Genomic DNA, 19,983 nt, shown 5'->3' with positions numbered 1-19,983 from the left:
CTGTACTGTGTCTTTGACATACCTCAGAACTATAGAGCACTGCTCTTGGGATGTGATGTCTTGTGTAGTGTCAATCTGCGCAGAAAACATCCCAGCTTCAGTAACCTCTTTTGCAAAAGTCTCCTGAATTAACTGCTGCACTGTAGATATGACTTTGATTGCAGTTGTTTTTGACAGAAATGTCACAACAGAACCTCGACCTTTAGCCTGGGTTTGATGCATCTTCTATGCACTCTGTGAGATGTTCCTTCATGCATACATCATATTTCCCAAGAAGAATGATAATCCCTAAAAAATTCCCATGGTCAATCCTCATGTCATCCAGAGTGTACGCTGCTTCAGACTGTGTCCCTCTGTAGCCAAGTCCTCTCTTGCCAATGACCTTAACTATGTCTACAACACGTTCCAACACCTGCCGTCTCTGCCGCACTTGATCTATGTGCGCCACTACTTGGGGACCATGAAGCAGACTGGCTATATCAGCTTTTGATGTCCGTAAAAAATAAGCTTCAGCACACAGCCTATGCATGTTGTCCTTTCATGATCCTCTACTCGTTGACTGACATGCTTCCAATCCTGCGTTCCACTTATGAAGGGATTTGTTTCACCTGGCTTGGCAAATGCTAAACAAACTGAAAAAAAAAAAAACTTTTTTTTCATCATCATTACGACACGGCATTGGTTACGGCTTTTGTTCACACAGCGTGCGTTCCGGGACTGATCCCGGCAATGTTACTAGGTCCCCAAGCCGGCATTGTTCTTTCAAATTTTCACTATTAATAACCGTAATAATAATAATAATATAGTAGGGCTGTCAAATGATTAATCACGATTAATCACATCCAAAATAAAAGTTTTTTTTTTACATAATATATGTGGGTGCACTGTGTATAATTATTTTGTATATATAAATACACACACATGCATGTATATTTAAGATTTTTTTTTAATTTATATATAAAATATTTATATTTATATATAATATAAATTATATATAAATCTATATACAGTATATACATGAAAATATTTCTTAAATATATACAAGCATGTGTGTGTATTTATATATACAAAATAATTATACACAGTGCACCCACATATATTATGTAAAAAAAAACTTTTATTTTGGATGTGATTAATCTCGATTAATCATTTGACAGCCCTATAATATAGATATGCAGGGTTTCAGGGCTTCTTTAAACCTAATTACAACAGCAACCTTCTGTGAGCCATGGTTGAAGATGTTCACTGTGATCCACTGGGATGTCCCTCTCTATGGCTATGAAGGTCTGAGAGTCTCTCCTCTGAGCAAAGGCTTCGGAGTTGGTTCTTAATTAACCTCATTTTGGAAAAGGATCTCTCCACAGTTGCAGTTGATGGCAAAAACATTGATACTGTGGAGGACCAATGTTGGTCTCTTGAAGGTCTCTTATTCACTACACTTCCCATAAAATAAGCCAGCAATGAAAACAATGATAAAATAGTGTGCAAAGTACAGTTGCAGTGAAAAGCATTTCTGAAGGGTCGCGTGACACTGAAGAGTACTGACCTGGAGTAAAGATGCTGAAAATTCAGCTTTGACCACAGAAATAAATTACATTTTAAAATATATTCAAATAGAAAACAGTTATTTTAAATTGTAGAAATATTTCACAATATTACTAATTTAGCTTATTTTGGATCAAATAAATTAAGCCTGGGAATGAATTAAATAATGAATTACATTCTGCATGAAAAAATATAAAGATTTCACAGTGATCTTCTGTAATATATTTTTTTTTTTTTTTTTTTTTAGTTACTACTACAACATTACTGTACTAAAACCATGTTTTACTACATTTATACATGTGAGCACGACCGGAGGGCATAGAATACTATAGATTCAAAAATTAGATCTGCATTTTAACAGCCTTGAATTAACCATAATTTAAATATAAAGCTACAGTTATCTTTATATTTATCATTGTTGGTGTGAACAGGCATTAACACTGCAGTTTCTTCCGTCATTGGAGAATGGCTTGTTAACTGCACAGCTGAGCTCAATCATCAGCTGACCTCCGTGTGTTTGTGGCAGAGACCGGTCATATACGGGACACTGAGGCTCTGTGCGGCTCACACTGACTGAGTTACGGTAAGAATAATTGTCTGTGTTTTTCTGAGAAGTGTATATGTCAGGGTTAATCGTTTTCACAAACATCACAATACAACAAGGTTATGCTGCTTTACCATAGTATAACTGAGGTTAGGCTGTTGTGAAAGAAAAGCCTCTCTGTATATTATTTCAACTGTTTCTCATAGACAGATTAAAAGAAGAGCAAACGGGTCAATGACTTGTAAGACAACCAAGGATTTTTTTTCTTTTTACTGTGCCACGTTCTTAAATGCATTGGTCATGATAGTTTCACGTGTTTTTAAATATTTTATTTTCAAGAAAAGTTTTGATTGATTATCATTAGTGACTTTTTGAAGAGTTGAAGAAGATATTTTACAGTCTGAACTAACTTTGCCCAGACATGATGTCAGGATTCCATCCACGTCACGATCGCCATCACCGCCCACTCATTCCCAATCACCCAATTGGACACTCCCGCGTTCACAATCACCTGATTACTGATCACCGTCACCTGTGTCCCATCGCCCACATGCACTATAAAGCACTCACCCTCACTGCAGTCACTTGTCTGGCCTCGTCGATATATGACTCACAGACTCTCCTTCCACTCACCTGACCTGCTACTTACCAGATTCCCGATCCTTCCGTATCATCCATCTCCAGTGTGACTGCTTCTAAACCGCAAGAGAGAAAAGGACATTACCATTCAGCTTAGCTAAGCCTGTTCTATGTTTCCATGTCATTTGATCCTTACCTGTTATCTCCGACTGAGTATTCATCTGCACAAATAAACGACAATAACTTACCATCCAGTCTGTTTCCTCTGTGAACCCTGACACATGAAGGTCAAATGATCTGATATTTTAAGTCTCACACAATTCTCTCTATGATAGCAGTTCATGTGTTGTTTCTACAGTTGCAGCACATGACTTTGAATCGGCAGAAATGTTTTTCAAATATTAATAGCAATTGTGTTATTGTTTTCTGAAAAAGTTAGAAATAAGTTTTGAAAAAGTATTTCTGAATGTTCAAAACATCCATTTAAAAAAATGATGATTCTTTGTTCTCAATGTTAAGGGAACATTCCATTTAATCATGTTGCAGACATTATGGTAAAGTTACTTTTGAATGTTCCCTGACTGTTCTGAAACAAGTAGTAACATTTAAAAAAATGTTACACGACCTAAAATGTTTCGGAAGAAAAAAAAAACATTCCATGAACCATGAACAGTGCTTAGCATAAGTGAACACACCCATGTTAAAGTTGACTAAAAAGAGGAATGAAAAAATCATCTTTTGGAAATTGATCTTAATGCCTTAATTAAAAAATGAGGAAAAATCCAACCTTTAAGGACACCAATTTTCTTTGTGAATGAATAATGTATCATAAATAAATGTTCTTCCTTGAAATGCAGGGGTGCATAAGTCAGGACACCCCTGTGTTAAATCCCCATAGAGGGGCAGAATTTTATTTTTAAAGGCCAGTTATTTCATGGATCAGGATACTATGCATCCTGATGAAGTTCCCTTGGCCTTTGGGAATAAAATATCCCACATCATCATCACACAAACTTCACACCTAGAGATCGGCATGGGGTGCTTTCCATAAGATCATCTCTCAATGCAAATCAAACCAGCTATTAGGCGAACTGAAATAAAACCATGCTGATCTCTAGGTGTGGTGAAGTGTATGTGATGATGATGTGGGATATTTGAATCCCAGAGGCCAAGGGAACTTTATCAGGATGCATAGTATCCTGATCCATGAAATAACTGGCCTTTAAAAATAACAATCTGCCCCTCTATGGGAGTTTAACACAGGGGTGTCCTGACTTATGACCCTGTATTTCAAGGAAGAACATTTATTTATTTACAATACATTATTCATTCACAAAGAAAATTTGGTGTCCTATCCTTAAAGGTTGGAGTTTTCCTCATTTTTTTTTTAATTAAGGCATTAAGATCAATTTCCAAAAGATAATTTTTTTTTTATTCCTCTTGATAGTCAACTTTAGCATGGGTGTGTTCACTTATGCTAAGCACTGTATAATAATGTTTTGAGAACATTTACTAAAGATTACTCTATCAATTTTATGGGAAGGATGTTCTGAGAACATTCCCTGTTTGCTGGGAAACATTATTTTCAGGAAATTCATTTTTTGTTCGTTCTTTTTTCTTCATTACGATCTAAGGACAGTCGCTTCATGAGTTCCCTGCACACCATCTCCGAGCATGTGGAGCCGGACGAGTCTCTGGAGCTCCACTCTGGTGTTCAGCGCAAACATCAGACCAGTAAAGACCAGGCGCAGAAAAGACCGACGACTGGACCAACTGCTCAAGACCCAACGAGCATTTCACCGTCTGTCCCCGCAGATCATCCAGTCCTGCACATGTCTAAGGTGACTTTCCAACAAATGTGTTCATGTAGCAACACACTAACAACACTTAGGTTTCTAGGTTAAAGCGGTCATGGTAAATCAAACTGTCCTTGATAATTACACATGTACAAAAAACATACCTTAAAGCTAACTCCCTAGTTTAAAATATGAGATTTAGTTTTCCACCCTTGTGAAAAGACAGGATTAAAATTGCCATAGTTAGTCATTTAGTGATTGTGTACTACATTCTCCTTGAAGTTGGCATGAAACAGCCCTAGTTTAGGCACAACATAAAATATAGCAAATTGCCATGAGATTGTGCGATCACAATTAAGTAGAGATGTAATCTAAGATATCTGAATTCAGCCAATTAATAAGTGAAAGCTTAAATTCTATTGAGGGAATATTGCAGATTCTGTTGAGCAAGAAGAAAGAAGTACGATGTGTTCAGACTGAAGTGTGTGTGTCTGTAGGTCAATCTGCCGCAATGGCTGGTGAATTTGATGCGTGACATCGAGGAGGCCACGACACACGAGCTCACCGTCGAATAAAGAGACGCCGTGCTTTACAATAGAGGAATGGAGGTTATCATTTCTATTTGTCATTCTTCAGGTATTTTTCTTGCTAGTTAGCAAAGATGAAAGGCAGAAGTTTAATTTTCCTTCTCCAGTCCACTGTTTTCGTTCTTCTTGCACAATCTATTGGTGAAATGTGTGTGTGTGGGTGGGATGTAAATGATTTGCTCATGGTGTGTGTTTGTGTGTGTGTATAGGCACCAATGAGCCTACAGTGATCCTGAAGAACATCAACCTGACAAACAATGCTTGAACTCATGTGCTCGTCATTTGAGGCTTACTGGAGTAAACTGGAATAAACTAAAATCTTCAAGCAATTTTTTAAACCTGTAGTGTCTGTTGTCTTCAAAGTTTGACCTATTGGTTGACCTCCTGCAAGAGATCTTGTGATGTGTCCTAGTTGGACTAATACTACACTAGGATGTGGTTATTACTGTGCGGCACCTCCTGACAAACATGTTATGATTGCTGAAGACCTCACCGTAACCCGTCCTGTTATGCAACGGCCTCATGACCTTGTTTTCGTGACCTAACTCAAAGTGAGGTGGTCAAAAACACATCTTTGAGATGTGCTCACATAAGTGTTATTGTGTGATGGGCAAAGTAGTGGATTCTGGAATCTGTTATATAAATAATGTATACTAAAAGGCAGCGTAATGAGCCTGTAATTGGTGGAGTGGGGCACAAAATTGTGTCAATCCATATTGCGGAGGAATCGGTTTAGCACACTTCGTTCTAGAGTAAATATTGACATCTACGCAACCGAGTAAACCTATGCGCTGAAAAAAATAAACAGCAGCGTTAATACAGATGACGAGTGTGTCAATGATTAACCACTCTGAGGTCATCATGTCACAGCATAAAAACACGGCGCACATCCACAGAGAACCAGATCTGACACACACAGCAGCAGATATTAGTTTCAATGCGACACGCAGCTCGTTGTTCTGCTATGAGAGGTCCGTGTGTGTTTGTAATGTTGGTGAGCGTCCTCCTCCATCCGGCGGATCTTTCCCCCGTGGTCGGGCCTGAACCCATCCGCTGCGCTCCATGCTCCCCGGAGCAGCTCGCCGCCTGTCCCGCCGTGTCCTCGGACTGTCCCGAGGTCCTGCGAGAGCCGGGCTGTGGATGCTGCTCGTCCTGCGCGCTGAAGAACGGAGACTCCTGTGGCGTCTACACGGCTCACTGCGGCACCGGCTTGCGCTGCGTCCCGAGGCCCGGCGACCCGCGGCCGCTCCACGCTTTGACCCGCGGTCAAGCCGTCTGCGCAGGGTACGACCAGACGGAAGGTACGTTTCTGCTTTCAAGAGCCCAGGTCATGTTTCACTGGAGAGAAACGACTCATGTTTGTGTCTACATTGCCTTTCTAGAGGACACGGACATCACGTCTGATCAGGGCTCGCTGCATTACCTGCTGGGACTCAACAGGCCACTCGACCCGCAGGACGCGGCCGAGGCACAGGAGAGCATCAAGGCCAGAGTCAACGCCATCCGACAGAAACTGATCCAACAGGTACTGAGCCTTACATTTACAAGCCGTTTTACTGGCTGAAGCAGTTTGATTCACTCTAAGATCTGTGTCTTTGAATGGTAACACTTTAGAATACGGTTCCTTCGTTAATGAATAACTACACAGGAACAAATGAGTAACACAATATTAACAATCTAGTAACTAATATTAACTAACAAGAAATTCTGATCAACGAATTAGTAAGTAACAGCGCACCGATGACTATTAACTAATTGATAACTACTTTTTTTTTAATGCTTCCCAGAGAACTACTGAAGAAGATTAATAGTTCATGCAAAACTAATCAATAACTAATGCAGGACAAATGACTAGCACTACATTAACATTAATAACTGCTACTGTAAACAAATACACAAGGTTTATCAATATGTAATAGCATAGCAGACTTATGATTTGGGAAATAATTAGCCTATGCTCTCTCCTAGAGAACTATTTATCAACTGAATAATTTTAAAGAAATGGCTTTTTAAATGCAGTTGTCGGGACCTTGCTTGTCCTGTAGTGATTCAATGCCAGTCCAGAGGAATGCCAGAAAATTGGCCAGAGTCACGGTGACGGCTGGAACATATTGAGTTATCGGCCATCCAAATACCATATACAGGGATTTTATTATTTAACCTATACCTCAAAAAAAAAAAAAAAAGATTTTATTAATGTCTCCTACCTCATATGTGTGTGCAAATATCTTGTGAAGGATTAGAAGATTCTACACTTTAGGATTGGCTTTTCATGTAAGAATCATGATAACTAACTAGTAATGACTCAAGTGATACTACATACTTCTATGGGAATTACTATCTAAAACTTCACCAAAAACCTCAAAAGCTTAAAATAATTAGAAATTCCTTTAGAAGTATGTAGTAACACTCGAGTCATTACTAGTTAGTTACCATGATTCTTACAGTAGTTCTCTGGGAAGCATAAAAAAAAGTAGTTATTGATTAGTTAATAGTGAACTACCACTTTCATCGGTGCGCTGTTTCTTACTAATTCGTTAATCAGAATTTCTTGTTAGTTAATAGTAGTTACTAGATTGTTAATGTTGTGTTACTCATTTGTTCCTGTGTAGTTATTCATTAACGAAGGAACCGTATTCTAAAGTGTTACCCTTTGAATTGTATATAAACTTTCCATCAATTTTCTTTACACCATTTTAACATAAACCAACTAATAAAATGTTTACAAAATAATTAAATGAAATGGGTAAGAATTTGCATATTTATTTAAAGTAATCATATTTTCAAAATGCATTTATTCAAATGGCTTCGAATCAGATCATTCTCTTAATTGACTAAACAAATGTATTCAGTTAAAAAGTATGAACATGGTTTAAATATGGCTAGCTGTGGACCAAGCGTATGAGATTTAAACAAATTTGATTTATTAATGATACATATATAAACCTGGTTACCAGAAATCTTACCCGTTTCATTTATGAAATTCTTATTAGTTTGTTAAAACGTTGTAATCCAAATGAGTGGAAATTTCACATGCAATTTAAAAACATAAATCTTACATTTAGGCCTGATATGGTTTGTCGTTCCCAAGCTTGTATTTTTGGATGTTTACTCTTGAATGTTTCTGTGATGCTTCTTTCGCTGGTGTAGGGTCCGTGTCACACTGAGCTTCACACCTCTCTGGACGTCATCGCACAATCACAGCAGACGTTAGGCGAGAAGTTCACGAGCTTTTACCTCCCCAACTGTGACAAGCACGGATTCTACAAGGCCAAACAGGTGCTTTTCTTCTCTATCCTAATGAAATCTGACCCGATAGAGGCACACTAGCCCTAAAATGCTCTTGTTTTCTCCCTCTCTCTCTATATCAGTGTGAGACATCTCTCGTTGGCCAGCCTCCAAACTGTTGGTGTGTGTCGTCTTGGAGTGGAAAGAGAATCCCAAACACTGATTTATCGGCTGATTCCCAGTGTCATCAGGAGCTCATGCTCTGAAGCCTTCACTCGGCACACACACGCTACTAGAGGACCATACCCGTAACTTATATTTCCTTCCATACCATATCAACACCTATTTATTCTTATGTATATGGCTCTTACATGGTCTTAATATTTATTAGCTAGTTTTATATTAACTAGTATTATAAGTTGGTCATATGACAAGTCTGTAATTCTGCCATTGTGGTTTAATTCATTATAACCATGTTTGCACAGCAAGTATCCAGTATTATCTTGTTTGGACATTGTAAACGTATAGTCTGTAAACTGTTTTAGCCTGTACAACTGTTTATATTATGTAAGCTTAATTGTTTTATTTCATTTCACTATGTATTTAAAACAGATGTCTACCTCACATTAGACACAACGTCTTTATGGACTCCCTGAATATTTAATGTGCTGCTGTATTTATTCTGAAACTATTGTTTTATTGTGTATATACATGTAATATACTGTATATTTCCTCAAAAGTTTCGTTCAATAAAATGTCAGAGATTGTACAGATTGCACAGGACTGTTCTGTAAAAAAACATTTTTACAGAACGTAAAATGTTTTAATAGAACGTAAAATGTACGGCGTATAAATGTTTAGTGTTATTTAGTGTTATGTTTTGTGATAACTGGAATGGAGCAACAGCTGTTGTATAATCTGAATAACACTGATTATTGAGATGCAGGACAAAAAAACCTTATTTACCTGCAAATAGTTTTAAAAATATTAACATTCCCACTCTGAATTTAAGCCAAGATGATCTGATTAAATATGCAATACCCCGATATACTTCAGGTGAAATCGAAGAACAAACTGGTGTGATGTAATTTTGAACAAAATCAGGCCAAAACTAAGTTCATTTGGAGTTTCTTGAGTTCAGAAGAGTTTACTGATACAAACTTTTTAGGAAGGTTCGCTCCAACTGCTAAACACCTTTGATCACTGGTCTTAGGTAGGAAGAAGACGAAGACCTAAAGCTAGATGCTGTACACAAAGAGATGTACAGGCAGGATTCAAACAAAAAGCCAAAGTCAGGAAAAGGTGGGAATTGGAGGAATTTCCAGAAAAATCGTAAATAAAAAAACAAAGAAATCAAGCTGCATGAGATGTGGAAAATCACCATACCAGGTAAAGGATCTCTGCCCAGCCAAAGAAGCTGTCTCTCATCAGTGCAATAGGACAGGGCAATATATGAGCCAATGCCATTCAAAGACTGTGCTTCATGAGGTTAAAGAGGACTGTGATTCAGATGAAGGGCAAGCATTCCTCTGAGCCGTAGATTCAAATACTCAAGGCTGGTACACAACCATTCACATCTTGGAGCGACTGTTGAAAATGAAAATGGACACTGGGGCCGACGTCACAGCAATACCTGAATCCATCTTTGTGCTGTTGGCCTCAAATAAAAACACAGGTATCACCCCTGATTTCCACCAACTGCAGAACGGCTGCGGATAGGCTCTGCTGCGTGTCGGATCCGTGCTCCGCCGTCCTTCAATACCTACCAGATACGGATTTGTTGCGGAACGGCTGCGGCCATGACTGACAGCTGAAGTCACGAGGACACACGATATCTCGCGAATTTACGTTTGATCGCGCAATATAACAGGATGTAGTTTCTATAAATAGAACCACAAAACCAGCAACAGTTTGTTTCCATCCAGAGGTGTACAGGGGAAACAACCATGTGCTGTCCTGCTGATCTCCCTTTTTTGTGGAGATTATTGTGATTCTAGTACAATATTTATAATTAAATATAATCAACTTATAAAATGCTAAATGTTTATTTGGGTTCCTTTTTGAATGTATTGGGAAAGTAGTAGGCTGTGTAAATAAAGTTAACTATTGTTCTTGTTGGAAAAGGGAAAACTATATTTTTATTTTGGAAATTACCGGATGTTTTATTTAGTTTCTGTGCTCGACTTCCTGCGGCGCTCTCCGGCATCCGGCAAAAATAGAAACTCTGCGTATCTTCTCCGGAGGGCTGCGGTCGCCGGAGCTGGGACGGAGTCGGAACGCAGCCGTTCCGCAGTCAGTGAAAATGCACACATTGACTTTAATGGAAACCTATTGACTCTGCCGCCGTTCCTGAGCGGATCGGCAGCCGTTCCGCAGTTGGTGGAAATTGGGGGTTAAGAAAACGCGCAAAGTACTGATGGGACCAGGAAAGAATGTCTTGGATGTGAAAGGAGTATTTTCTATCACCATCTCGAAAAATATAGAGGAAGACATCTATGTGGTCAAAAATCTCTTCACACCACTTCTGGGCAGACATGCCATTGAAAAACTTAACCTTATCACAAGACTGGATAACATCACAGAATGCAAGTGGCAAGAGAAATATCCAGAACTTTTCACAGGCTTAGGTAAGCTGAAAGAGGAATACTGTATTAAGTTAAAGCCCAATGCAACACCTTTTTCTGTAAATGTAGCCAGAAGGATCCCAGTGCCCTTAATGGAGAAGGTCAAAGAGGAGTTATCCAGGATGGTGACGCAGGACATCATCGAGAAAGTCGTAGGACCTAGTGACTGGTGTTCTGGTATTGTTCCGGTTCTGAAGCCTGATGACACAGTGATAATTTGTGTTGACCTGACTAAATTAAACAGTGCGATTAGACGAGAGAAGTTTATTTTGCCCTCAGTAGACCACACACTAGGCCAGTTAGGGGGAGCAAAAATCTTCACCAAATTAGATGCCAATTCTGGATTTTGGCAGATCCGTTTGGCTGAAGAGTCTCAACAATTGACTACCTTCATTATGCCATTTGGGCACTATTCTTTTAAGAGACTTCCATTTGGGATTTCCAGTGCTCCAGAGCTGTTTCAGATGAGAATGTTTCAGATTTTGGAGGGACTGGAAGGAGTAACATGCCACATGGATGACATCCTCATATATGGAAGGTCTCCAGAGGAACATGACATCAGACTCGACGCAGCATTAAAGAGGGTGCAGAGAGCTGGCCTGACGCTTAACAGAAAGAAGTGTGAATTTGCAAAGACTTGTAAAGTCAAGTTCCTAAGCCACAAGCTGTCCTCAGCTGGATTACAGCCCGATCCAGACAAACTGGCTGCGGTTCAAAATATGCGTGAGCCTAACAATGTGGCTAAGGTACACAGCTTTCTGGGAATGATGAATTGGGGAAGTTTATTCCAGACCTGGCCGAGAAAACAAAGCCTTTGCGAGACAGAGAAGTCTGTGGTCCTGGGACACACCACAGCAGGAGTCATTCACATTGCTGAAAAAAGAGCTAATCACAATGCCAACTTTAGCACTCTTTGATCCAAGCAAGGAAACTAAAGTCGCAACAGATCCATCATCCTTTGGTCTGGGAGGAGTGATTTTTCAAAAGTCCTAGCTCTAAGTTAATGAAAACATCCTGCAAAGTTTTAAATCTGAAAGTGCAATGTATATTAAGTTATTGTCTCGCAAAAGTAAGAGTCGACTCTGAGTCAATTAAATGAATCGTTTTTTCAAACAAGTCATAAACCGTTTCGTCGTGACGTCAAAAAGATGAAACATTAGCCCGCCCATGCACGCGCAGACACCAGGAAAAAACTTGAACCTCGAACCTCAAACCGGGAGCTGATTCCTGTGGGTATTGGACAGCATCATTTCGAGAAGACGGCGCTGTGCTCTATAATGTGAAGGTATAGCCAGTTTATTGCAGGATTCGCAAACCGCTTGCTCTTGAAAGATGGTGTTCAAAAAACTTAGTTTTGAGTTTTATATTGTGTAGTTAGGTCTCCTGCTAACTCACATTATTACCGTCTTACTGAAATATTTCTGCTGATCAGCTGTGGGCCACTGTTACCTATAAATTAATGCAGATTGTCTGTCGATCTCACTACTTTGAGGAAATATTTGTTTTATTAATGTTTATGTCACATCAGATCATTCAGAGCTCGGCTAATGTACATTGCATACATGCTCTGTTATTGATACAGTTTCCACATGTGCACCGCAATATATTAGAAAAATACTCTGTAAATAAATTAGTACAAGTAAAATAATCGGTTTGTTGATGGACATGCATTTGTTAATGCTGATGGTGAGGAATTACAGTTGCAACATCTTATAATGTACCTCAAACTGACTGAGTAGTAGTGTATCACTGAGAAACGTCCTGCTCGAGTCGTCCTTGCGATGGAGGTTCGGCTTGAATAACGAGCTCTTCCAGTGTTTCTTCATCAGACTCACGCTCGCATTGATATGGTCAAATCGACGTCATTGTTCGTTACTGTGTTTAGTTTACAGTGTAGGAAGCCTGAGGACAAGCAGAGTTGACGTTGTTATGACAATGGGCGTTTTTTTTCTCGAGGTGCTGTACACGGTACTCCAATCACAACAGACTGAGCTGTCTGGCCAATCAGAACAGAGTAGCTCGCAGAAAGGAGGGATTAAGAGGGATTGATTCATTTGACGAGCCGTTTGAGAATCATTGAAAGTGTGATGATGTGCAAATGTATATTATGAGGAAATTAAACATTTTTTTTTTAACTTTGATGCATGTAAACATGTTGGAGACTCCACAACAACATTAGGAAACTTTAAAATAGCATAATAGGGGCCCTTTAAAGAAAGACCCTGTATGCAGCCAAGTAATGAGGTTCTGTCACGGTGTGGGTTTTGTGTTTTGTTCCTTGTTCTTGTCTGTCATGTGATTCCCTGTTGGTCATGTTATCCTGCCATGTGTCTTGTCTTTTGTCATGTTGTTGCTCAGTGTCCACAGGTGTTCCTCGTCTATGTCTATTAGTCTCCCCAGGTGTCTCTAATTAACCACGCCCCCTTGTTATCTTGTTTAGCTTGTTTGTCTGTGTATTTAAACCCCTGTGTTTCAGTTGTTGGCTGTCGGTTGTTGTTTAATGTTACTTGTAGTGTGTCCGGAGTTATTTGTTCCTAGTTCTGAGTTTACCTGTTTGTTGGATTATTAAAGTGCTTGCGTTTGGATTCCCTCTCTGCTTCATTCCTGCTACTTCGTAACAGAACAACCGACCAAAGATGAACCCAGCAGCACAGATCCGTGAGTTCGCTGGACAGGTCGCGGCCTTGGCCCTAGATAGCCAAGACCTGTTTCAGTTCACCTGGGGGTTTGCTTCAGTTGCTGCCTCTTGCTCCCTGGGGGACGAGGAGATAAAACTTTGTTACCGGCTGGGAGCTAAGGAGGTCAGCCCGAGGGAACTCCCCGATTTAGCCGGTCTGAACTGGAGAGAGGCCCTCTCCATTTGTGAGGAGAGCTTCCTTCCGTGGTACGCCAGGTCATCACCTGATCTCCACGTCCAGCCAGAGACCGTCCAGCCAGAGCTTCACGTCAGCCACGTCCAGCCAGAGCTTCACGTCAGCCACGTCCAGCCAGAGCTTCACGTCAGCCACGTCCAGCCAGAGCTTCACGTCAGCCACGTCCAGCCAGAGCTTCACGTCCAGCCAGAGACCGTCCATCCAGAGACTGAGCTTCACGTCACTTCTGCCGATCCAGAGACTGAGCTTCACGTCACTTCTGCCGATCCAGAGACTGAGCTTCACGTCACCTCTGCCGATCCAGAGACTGAGCTTCACGTCACTTCTGCCGATCCAGAGACTGAGCTTCACGTCACTTCTGCCGATCCAGAGACTGAGCTTCACGTCACGTCTGCCCTGCCAGAGACTGTTCACGTCACGTCTGCCCACCCAGAGACTGTTCACGTCACGTCTGCCCACCCAGAGACTGTTCACGTCACGTCGGCCCAGCCAGAGACTGTTCACGTCACATCTGCCCAGCCAGAGACTGTTCACGTCACGTCTGCCCAGCCAGAGACCGTTCACGTCACGTCTGCCCAGCCAGAGACCGTTCACGTCACGTCTGCCCAGCCAGAGACCGTTCACGTCACGTCTGCCCAGCCAGAGACCGTTCACGTCACGTCTGCCCAGCCAGAGACTGATCACGCCACGCATGCGCCGCCTGAACCCTCAGTGACCGCAACACTGGCCATTATGGCCACAGCCATGTGGTGTGTGTGGGCTACGCACACACTTGCACCGGAGCCCACTGATCCTGCACCGGAGCCCACTGATCCTGCGCCGGAGCCCACTGATCCTGCACCGGAGCCCACTGATCCTGCGCCGGAGCCCGCTGATCCTGCACCGGAGCCCGCTGATCCTGCGCCGGAGCCCACTGATCCTGCGCCGGAGCCCACTGATCCTGCACCGGAGCCCGCTGATCCTGCACCGGAGCCCACTGATCCTGCACCGCCGTGGCCGCCCGAGGGGTCTTCACCGCCGTGGCCGCCCGAGGGGTCTTCACCGCCGTGGCCGCCCGAGGGGTCTTCACCGCCGTGGTCGCCCGAGGGGTCTTCACCGCCGTGGCCGCCCGAGGGGTCTTCGCCGCCCTGGCCGCCCGAAGGGTCTTCTCCACCGTGGCCACCTGAACTGCCTGCTCCACCCTGGTCGCCTGCACAACCTGGTCCGCCCACGCTTCATGGCCCAGGTCCACCATGACTATGTCCTGGTCCCGTTCCCCTGTGCGGGCCTGGCCCTCCATCCCTCCCCCTGACCGCCTCCGCTTCACCACCCTCCTGAACTATTGTTTTTTGTTTTTATGGGCGTCGGGAGCCGCCCATAGGGGAGGGGCTATGTCACGGTGTGGGTTTTGTGTTTTGTTCCTTGTTCTTGTCTGTCATGTGATTCCCTGTTGGTCATGTTATCCTGCCATGTGTCTTGTCTTTTGTCATGTTGTTGCTCAGTGTCCACAGGTGTTCCTCGTCTATGTCTATTAGTCTCCCCAGGTGTCTCTAATTAACCACGCCCCCTTGTTATCTTGTTTAGCTTGTTTGTCTGTGTATTTAAACCCCTGTGTTTCAGTTGTTGGCTGTCGGTTGTTGTTTAATGTTACTTGTAGTGTGTCCGGAGTTATTTGTTCCTAGTTCTGAGTTTACCTGTTTGTTGGATTATTAAAGTGCTTGCGTTTGGATTCCCTCTCTGCTTCATTCCTGCTACTTCGTAACAGGTTCCATGAGCATGGATGACCGAGAACTGTGCAGGCTAATGACAAACTCAGACCTTACTGGCTGGAAAGAGAAATGATTTACATCCTCGACGGACTGCTTCTACATGGGACAAGGTTGATATTCCCTGCCTCACTCCAAAGTTCAGTTCTCCTCCAGATTCATCAGGCACACCAAGGAATAGAAAAATGTCGTCAAAGGGCAAGACAGTCTGTGTGGTGGCCCGGTCTGAGTTCACAATTGTGAATTATGGTGCAACAATGTGATAGAAAGGCTTTCAACAGTGTAGAAAGGCTTCCATGACAGTTGTAGAACCGCTACAACCTACAGACTTTCCACCATATCCATGGCAGAGAGCAGCTACAGACCTGTTTGAACTAAAGGGACAAAAGTACCTTTTAACTGTTGATTACTATTCAAGAGATGTGGATGTAGTCAAATTGGCATCAACTTATTCTGCAACCATAATAGAACATCTTAAAGCAGTGTTTGCACAAAATGGGCTGCCTGATATGCTAATATCTGACAATGGGCCACAGTATAGCAGCGCTGACTTCCGGGAGTTTTTGAAGGAATATGACTTTAAGCACATAAAAAGCAGCCCATGGTATCCACAAGGGAATGGTGAAGCTGAACGAGCGGTGCAAACTGTCAAAAAACTCCTGGGGAAAATATCAGATCCGTTCAAAGCCTTGCTTGTATACCGCTCTACACCAATAGCAAACGGCTATAGTCCAGCGGAATTGTCAATGGGCAGAAGACTGAGAACAGGCTTACCAACTTTGCCGTCTCTTCTCACACCTAAACTTCCAGATGCAGACAAACTGAAACAGTTTGAATCCAGCTTACGTGCTCGAACAAGAAATTCGTACAATAAGAGACATAGAGCAATATCTTTGTCACCACTGAAGCCTGGACAGACTGTTTGGATTAAAGACCAAGCCATCACTGCGAAAGTGATCCGACAGCAGGCCCCAAGGTCTTTTGTTTTGAAAACCTCACATGGAAATATTCAACGCAACAGACGGGTGTTGGTGCGACTCCACCACCCTGAAAAAGAAAAAGAACAAACAGTTGATTTGTCAGACTTGTGTGAGGATGATCATGTACCTGACTGTCAAGCAGCAACAGTTCCTCAACCAGCTCCAATTCAGCAGCCTGCAATACCTACTCGACTGGGAACTTAGGGTGTATTCACACCTGCCTTGTTTGGTTCGATTGAATCGAACTCTAGTTCGTTTCCCCCTTTGGTGCGGACCTTTTGGGCAGGTGTGAATACAGCAATCGAACTCGGGTGCAGACCAAACAACCGAACCGAGACCCAGCTGAATTGGTGGTCTCGGTACGGTTCCAAACGAACTCTGGTACGGTTCGTTTACGGTGTGAACATGAACCGACCCCATTGCAAGAAAGCACTGCGCCTTTGAGTTAACAGGCTTCCGTAGTCGGAGATTTTGGCATAATGGTTTGTGTTATTGTTGTTCAAGTGCGAAAGAGAATTCCATTCCGGCGCGCTGTCTGGCCACACGATACTGTAGCGCGTCTTTCTGCGCGTCGTGTGTGCATCATTGGAATGGAATGAATGAATGAGTGTGTGCATCAGGACATTCACACACAGAGCGTTCTCTTTAGTCTAATCGCGCATAGATGCAAAAAAAGCTTTTGCAGTTCATATAATGTAACGATAGTTACAACTTACAATACAAGGATGATGCTGCGTTAAACTGGACAAACTTAATCGCAAGCATTAACATTGACAGCACTTGTTAGCAGTAGCCTATATACAATAAAAATCTCATTATTTGAATGTGTGAACATAGCCCCTCTCTATGAATGAAAACTTTATACCTTATCCGTCTTCTGCGCAGTTTCTTCATATTGCGTTTGTACAGAATAACACAAAATTAGTAAAAGAACAAATATTGCAGTACGAAATATCTCCATGCTGAGCCTTTTTTGCACTTCCTGATTTCCCTACTTGAGAATCCTTGTCCAATGAATGGACGACCTTAGCACACGTGTGGTTTTGTTTACAAATTTTGGTTCACTTGCAAAAAGAGCAGTGTGAAAGCGAACCGTACCAAAAAAATAAAATAAAAAAAATAATTATTTGGTCCGGACCAAAGCAAGTGAACTATCGGACTCTCCTGGTGTGAATACACCCTTACACAAGGTCGGGACGTTTGTCTGTTTCACCAAGACGAATGAACCTTTTGTTCATGGCCGGTGACCACAGAGGCAGAATAATCCTCTCACTGTGCCAGGAGTGCTCAGGTAGTCCACCCTGACCTCCTTAGAAAAAAAAAGAGGGGTGAACACAATGTTATTGTGAAAAACAATACATATTGTAATAAAATTGAGGAAAAGTATTGTAAAGGGAAAGAAAGCAAGACAAAATGTCATGATAAAGGATGTTTATTAAAGAAATAATTTTCTTCTATGTTATAGATATATGGCATAGTATTGGTTAAAATGGTTAGAGTATGTTTATTATGCCAGAACAGTAACATTCTGGGCTTCACCAAGTTCATTGTTTGGGGAAGGGGAGATATAGTGATATCAGATGGATGAGATCGCTACTGAGTGAGCCAAGCCCCAAGCAGGGGGGTTTGTACTCTGCGAGTGTTCAATAAAGTTCAGTTATGTACCTGCTAGGCTGTGTGATCGCTGTCTCGGCTCATTCACAAACACAACAATTGTCTGATAGCAACAAGTGAGGCAACAAGTCACTGTCTAAATTTTTGGAGAAAATGTAAAGTCCAGGCCTGGTCCTCTCTCTGTCAGGGTTCTGTCACTTCTGTCTAGTCTATTTCTTGGTTTTGTGACAGAACCCTGACACTCCTGTTTTGTGTGCCTTGTTTTATGTGTTTTTATGTCATGTTTTGTGCTGTGTTGCATGCAGCTAATACAATGCTAAATCATATGTACACCTATGTACAATAACATACCGATGTCCAGCAATCGATTTAAATAGTACATTGTGTTTAATTTGTCGTTTAATGAGATCTAATATGTGTTGGTGGCGAATGGTCCAGTGGCAGAACTTTTGCCACGCGTGTCAGAGGTTCTGGGTTCTAATCCGCACTCGTATATATATTTTTTGTTTTCTCATTAAAACCGATTATGTTTATCAGTGGTTGTACTGTATATCAAGAAGGGACACGTTTGTGTGCACTTTACTTTGTGATTTCACCGGAACGAATAGAGTCTCCGCAACGGGTTAAAGCGCGCGTCCTTGTGAAGACTGTGCGCTAACTGGAGATGTTTTATTTATTTGTATTAGTTACATCTGTGCCGCGAGATGTTTCAAAAGTGGTGGGGACATGTCGCACCCGCAAATTACACCCATGGTCGTCGCTCCTCCTTTTCTGGTTCTGCTCGTCCGTGAGATACGGGACCGGTGCGCGCGCAGGTGTCGCTCATCATCAGTCCCGCCACCGGCCTCACGTCATTCCCTCACGGCCCTAGGCCTCGTCCTGCTCGCCACACACCATTTAAAGGTTTCATTTTTTTTAAATGGTCATTTTTTTACATTTTTATTGACATTTATTATGTCATTAAAGAATAATTATGTCATTATAAATTATTATAACATTATTGTTACTTCCTTATGTGTCATTTAAATGTGAGAAGGCTACAAATCAGTTAATTTGAACCTTTAATATTTTAATATTTAGCAACTGTCTTTGTATAGTTTAGAAACCCCAGAGAGAGTCAAGTGATCAAAAAAACAGGACTACATTTTTTTAGATGAATAATGAGAATGATATAGAGCACAGTAAAAAAAGAATAATAGCATTGTTAGTTCATGTTAGTAAATACATTAACTAATGTTAACTGATTAACCTTATTGTAAAGTGTTAACAATCATTCTAATATGATGATTTGGTGCTCAGTTATTATTTAAGCTTGAAATAGAAAACTTTTGTAAGATTATGCATGTCTTTACTCTCACATGCGATTATTAATGACTCCTTACTGATTAAAAGTATTTTAAAGGTGCATTGCGCAACATTTCATGTTAAAAATACCTGTTTTTCTAACCCATACATGCTTAAACAATTGCCTGATGGGCTGAATGAGCCCTTCTCTGATCACTGCCATTGCCTCTATAATCCTGTACAGTAAAATAAATAAGATCGATTCGGGTCGGAACGTGAGACTGGGCGTGACGTCATGCACGGCGTTCACGCTCCCCTGGCTATGTCTGGCAGGTTTGTGTATTCGCCGCCATTCTCCGTATTAGCGAAGACAACTCGAGCGACAAAACTTCAGTCAACTTTCGACAAAAGTAGAAGATGGATTCAAAGAGACCGGCTTGTAGTTCATAAACCCCAACGCAAACTCCACGCAAGACAAAGACAGTAAGGCAGTTTCGCTTGTCGCCAGAGGGGGGCGTAGTTCTGCAAAAACTCAGAGAGGTGCTCCTTTAAAAAATAAATCCAAACTTTTGAATGTAGCATCA

The 19,983-nt window shown here is 41.7% G+C and overlaps 1 protein-coding gene across 1 annotated transcript; it reads left to right on the top strand.

The window, feature by feature from the left end:
* The first annotated feature begins 5,987 nt into the window (after window positions 1-5,987).
* Window positions 5,988-8,722, top strand: igfbp1b (insulin-like growth factor binding protein 1b). The gene is made up of 4 exons (XM_056267160.1): window positions 5,988-6,352; window positions 6,434-6,576; window positions 8,202-8,330; window positions 8,423-8,722. Exons 1-4 carry the CDS (start codon window positions 5,989-5,991, stop codon window positions 8,543-8,545), a joined length of 759 nt encoding a protein of 252 aa, XP_056123135.1. The 5' UTR covers window position 5,988; the 3' UTR covers window positions 8,546-8,722.
* The last annotated feature ends 11,261 nt before the right edge of the window (window positions 8,723-19,983 follow it).

The sequence above is a fragment of the Rhinichthys klamathensis genome, unplaced genomic scaffold, assembly GCF_029890125.1.
Source record: "Rhinichthys klamathensis goyatoka isolate OS25496 unplaced genomic scaffold, OSU_Roscu_1.1 h1tg000011l_1, whole genome shotgun sequence".
NCBI classification, from domain to species: domain Eukaryota; kingdom Metazoa; phylum Chordata; class Actinopteri; order Cypriniformes; family Leuciscidae; genus Rhinichthys; species Rhinichthys klamathensis.
This window is presented reverse-complemented; position numbering and strand designations above follow the sequence as displayed.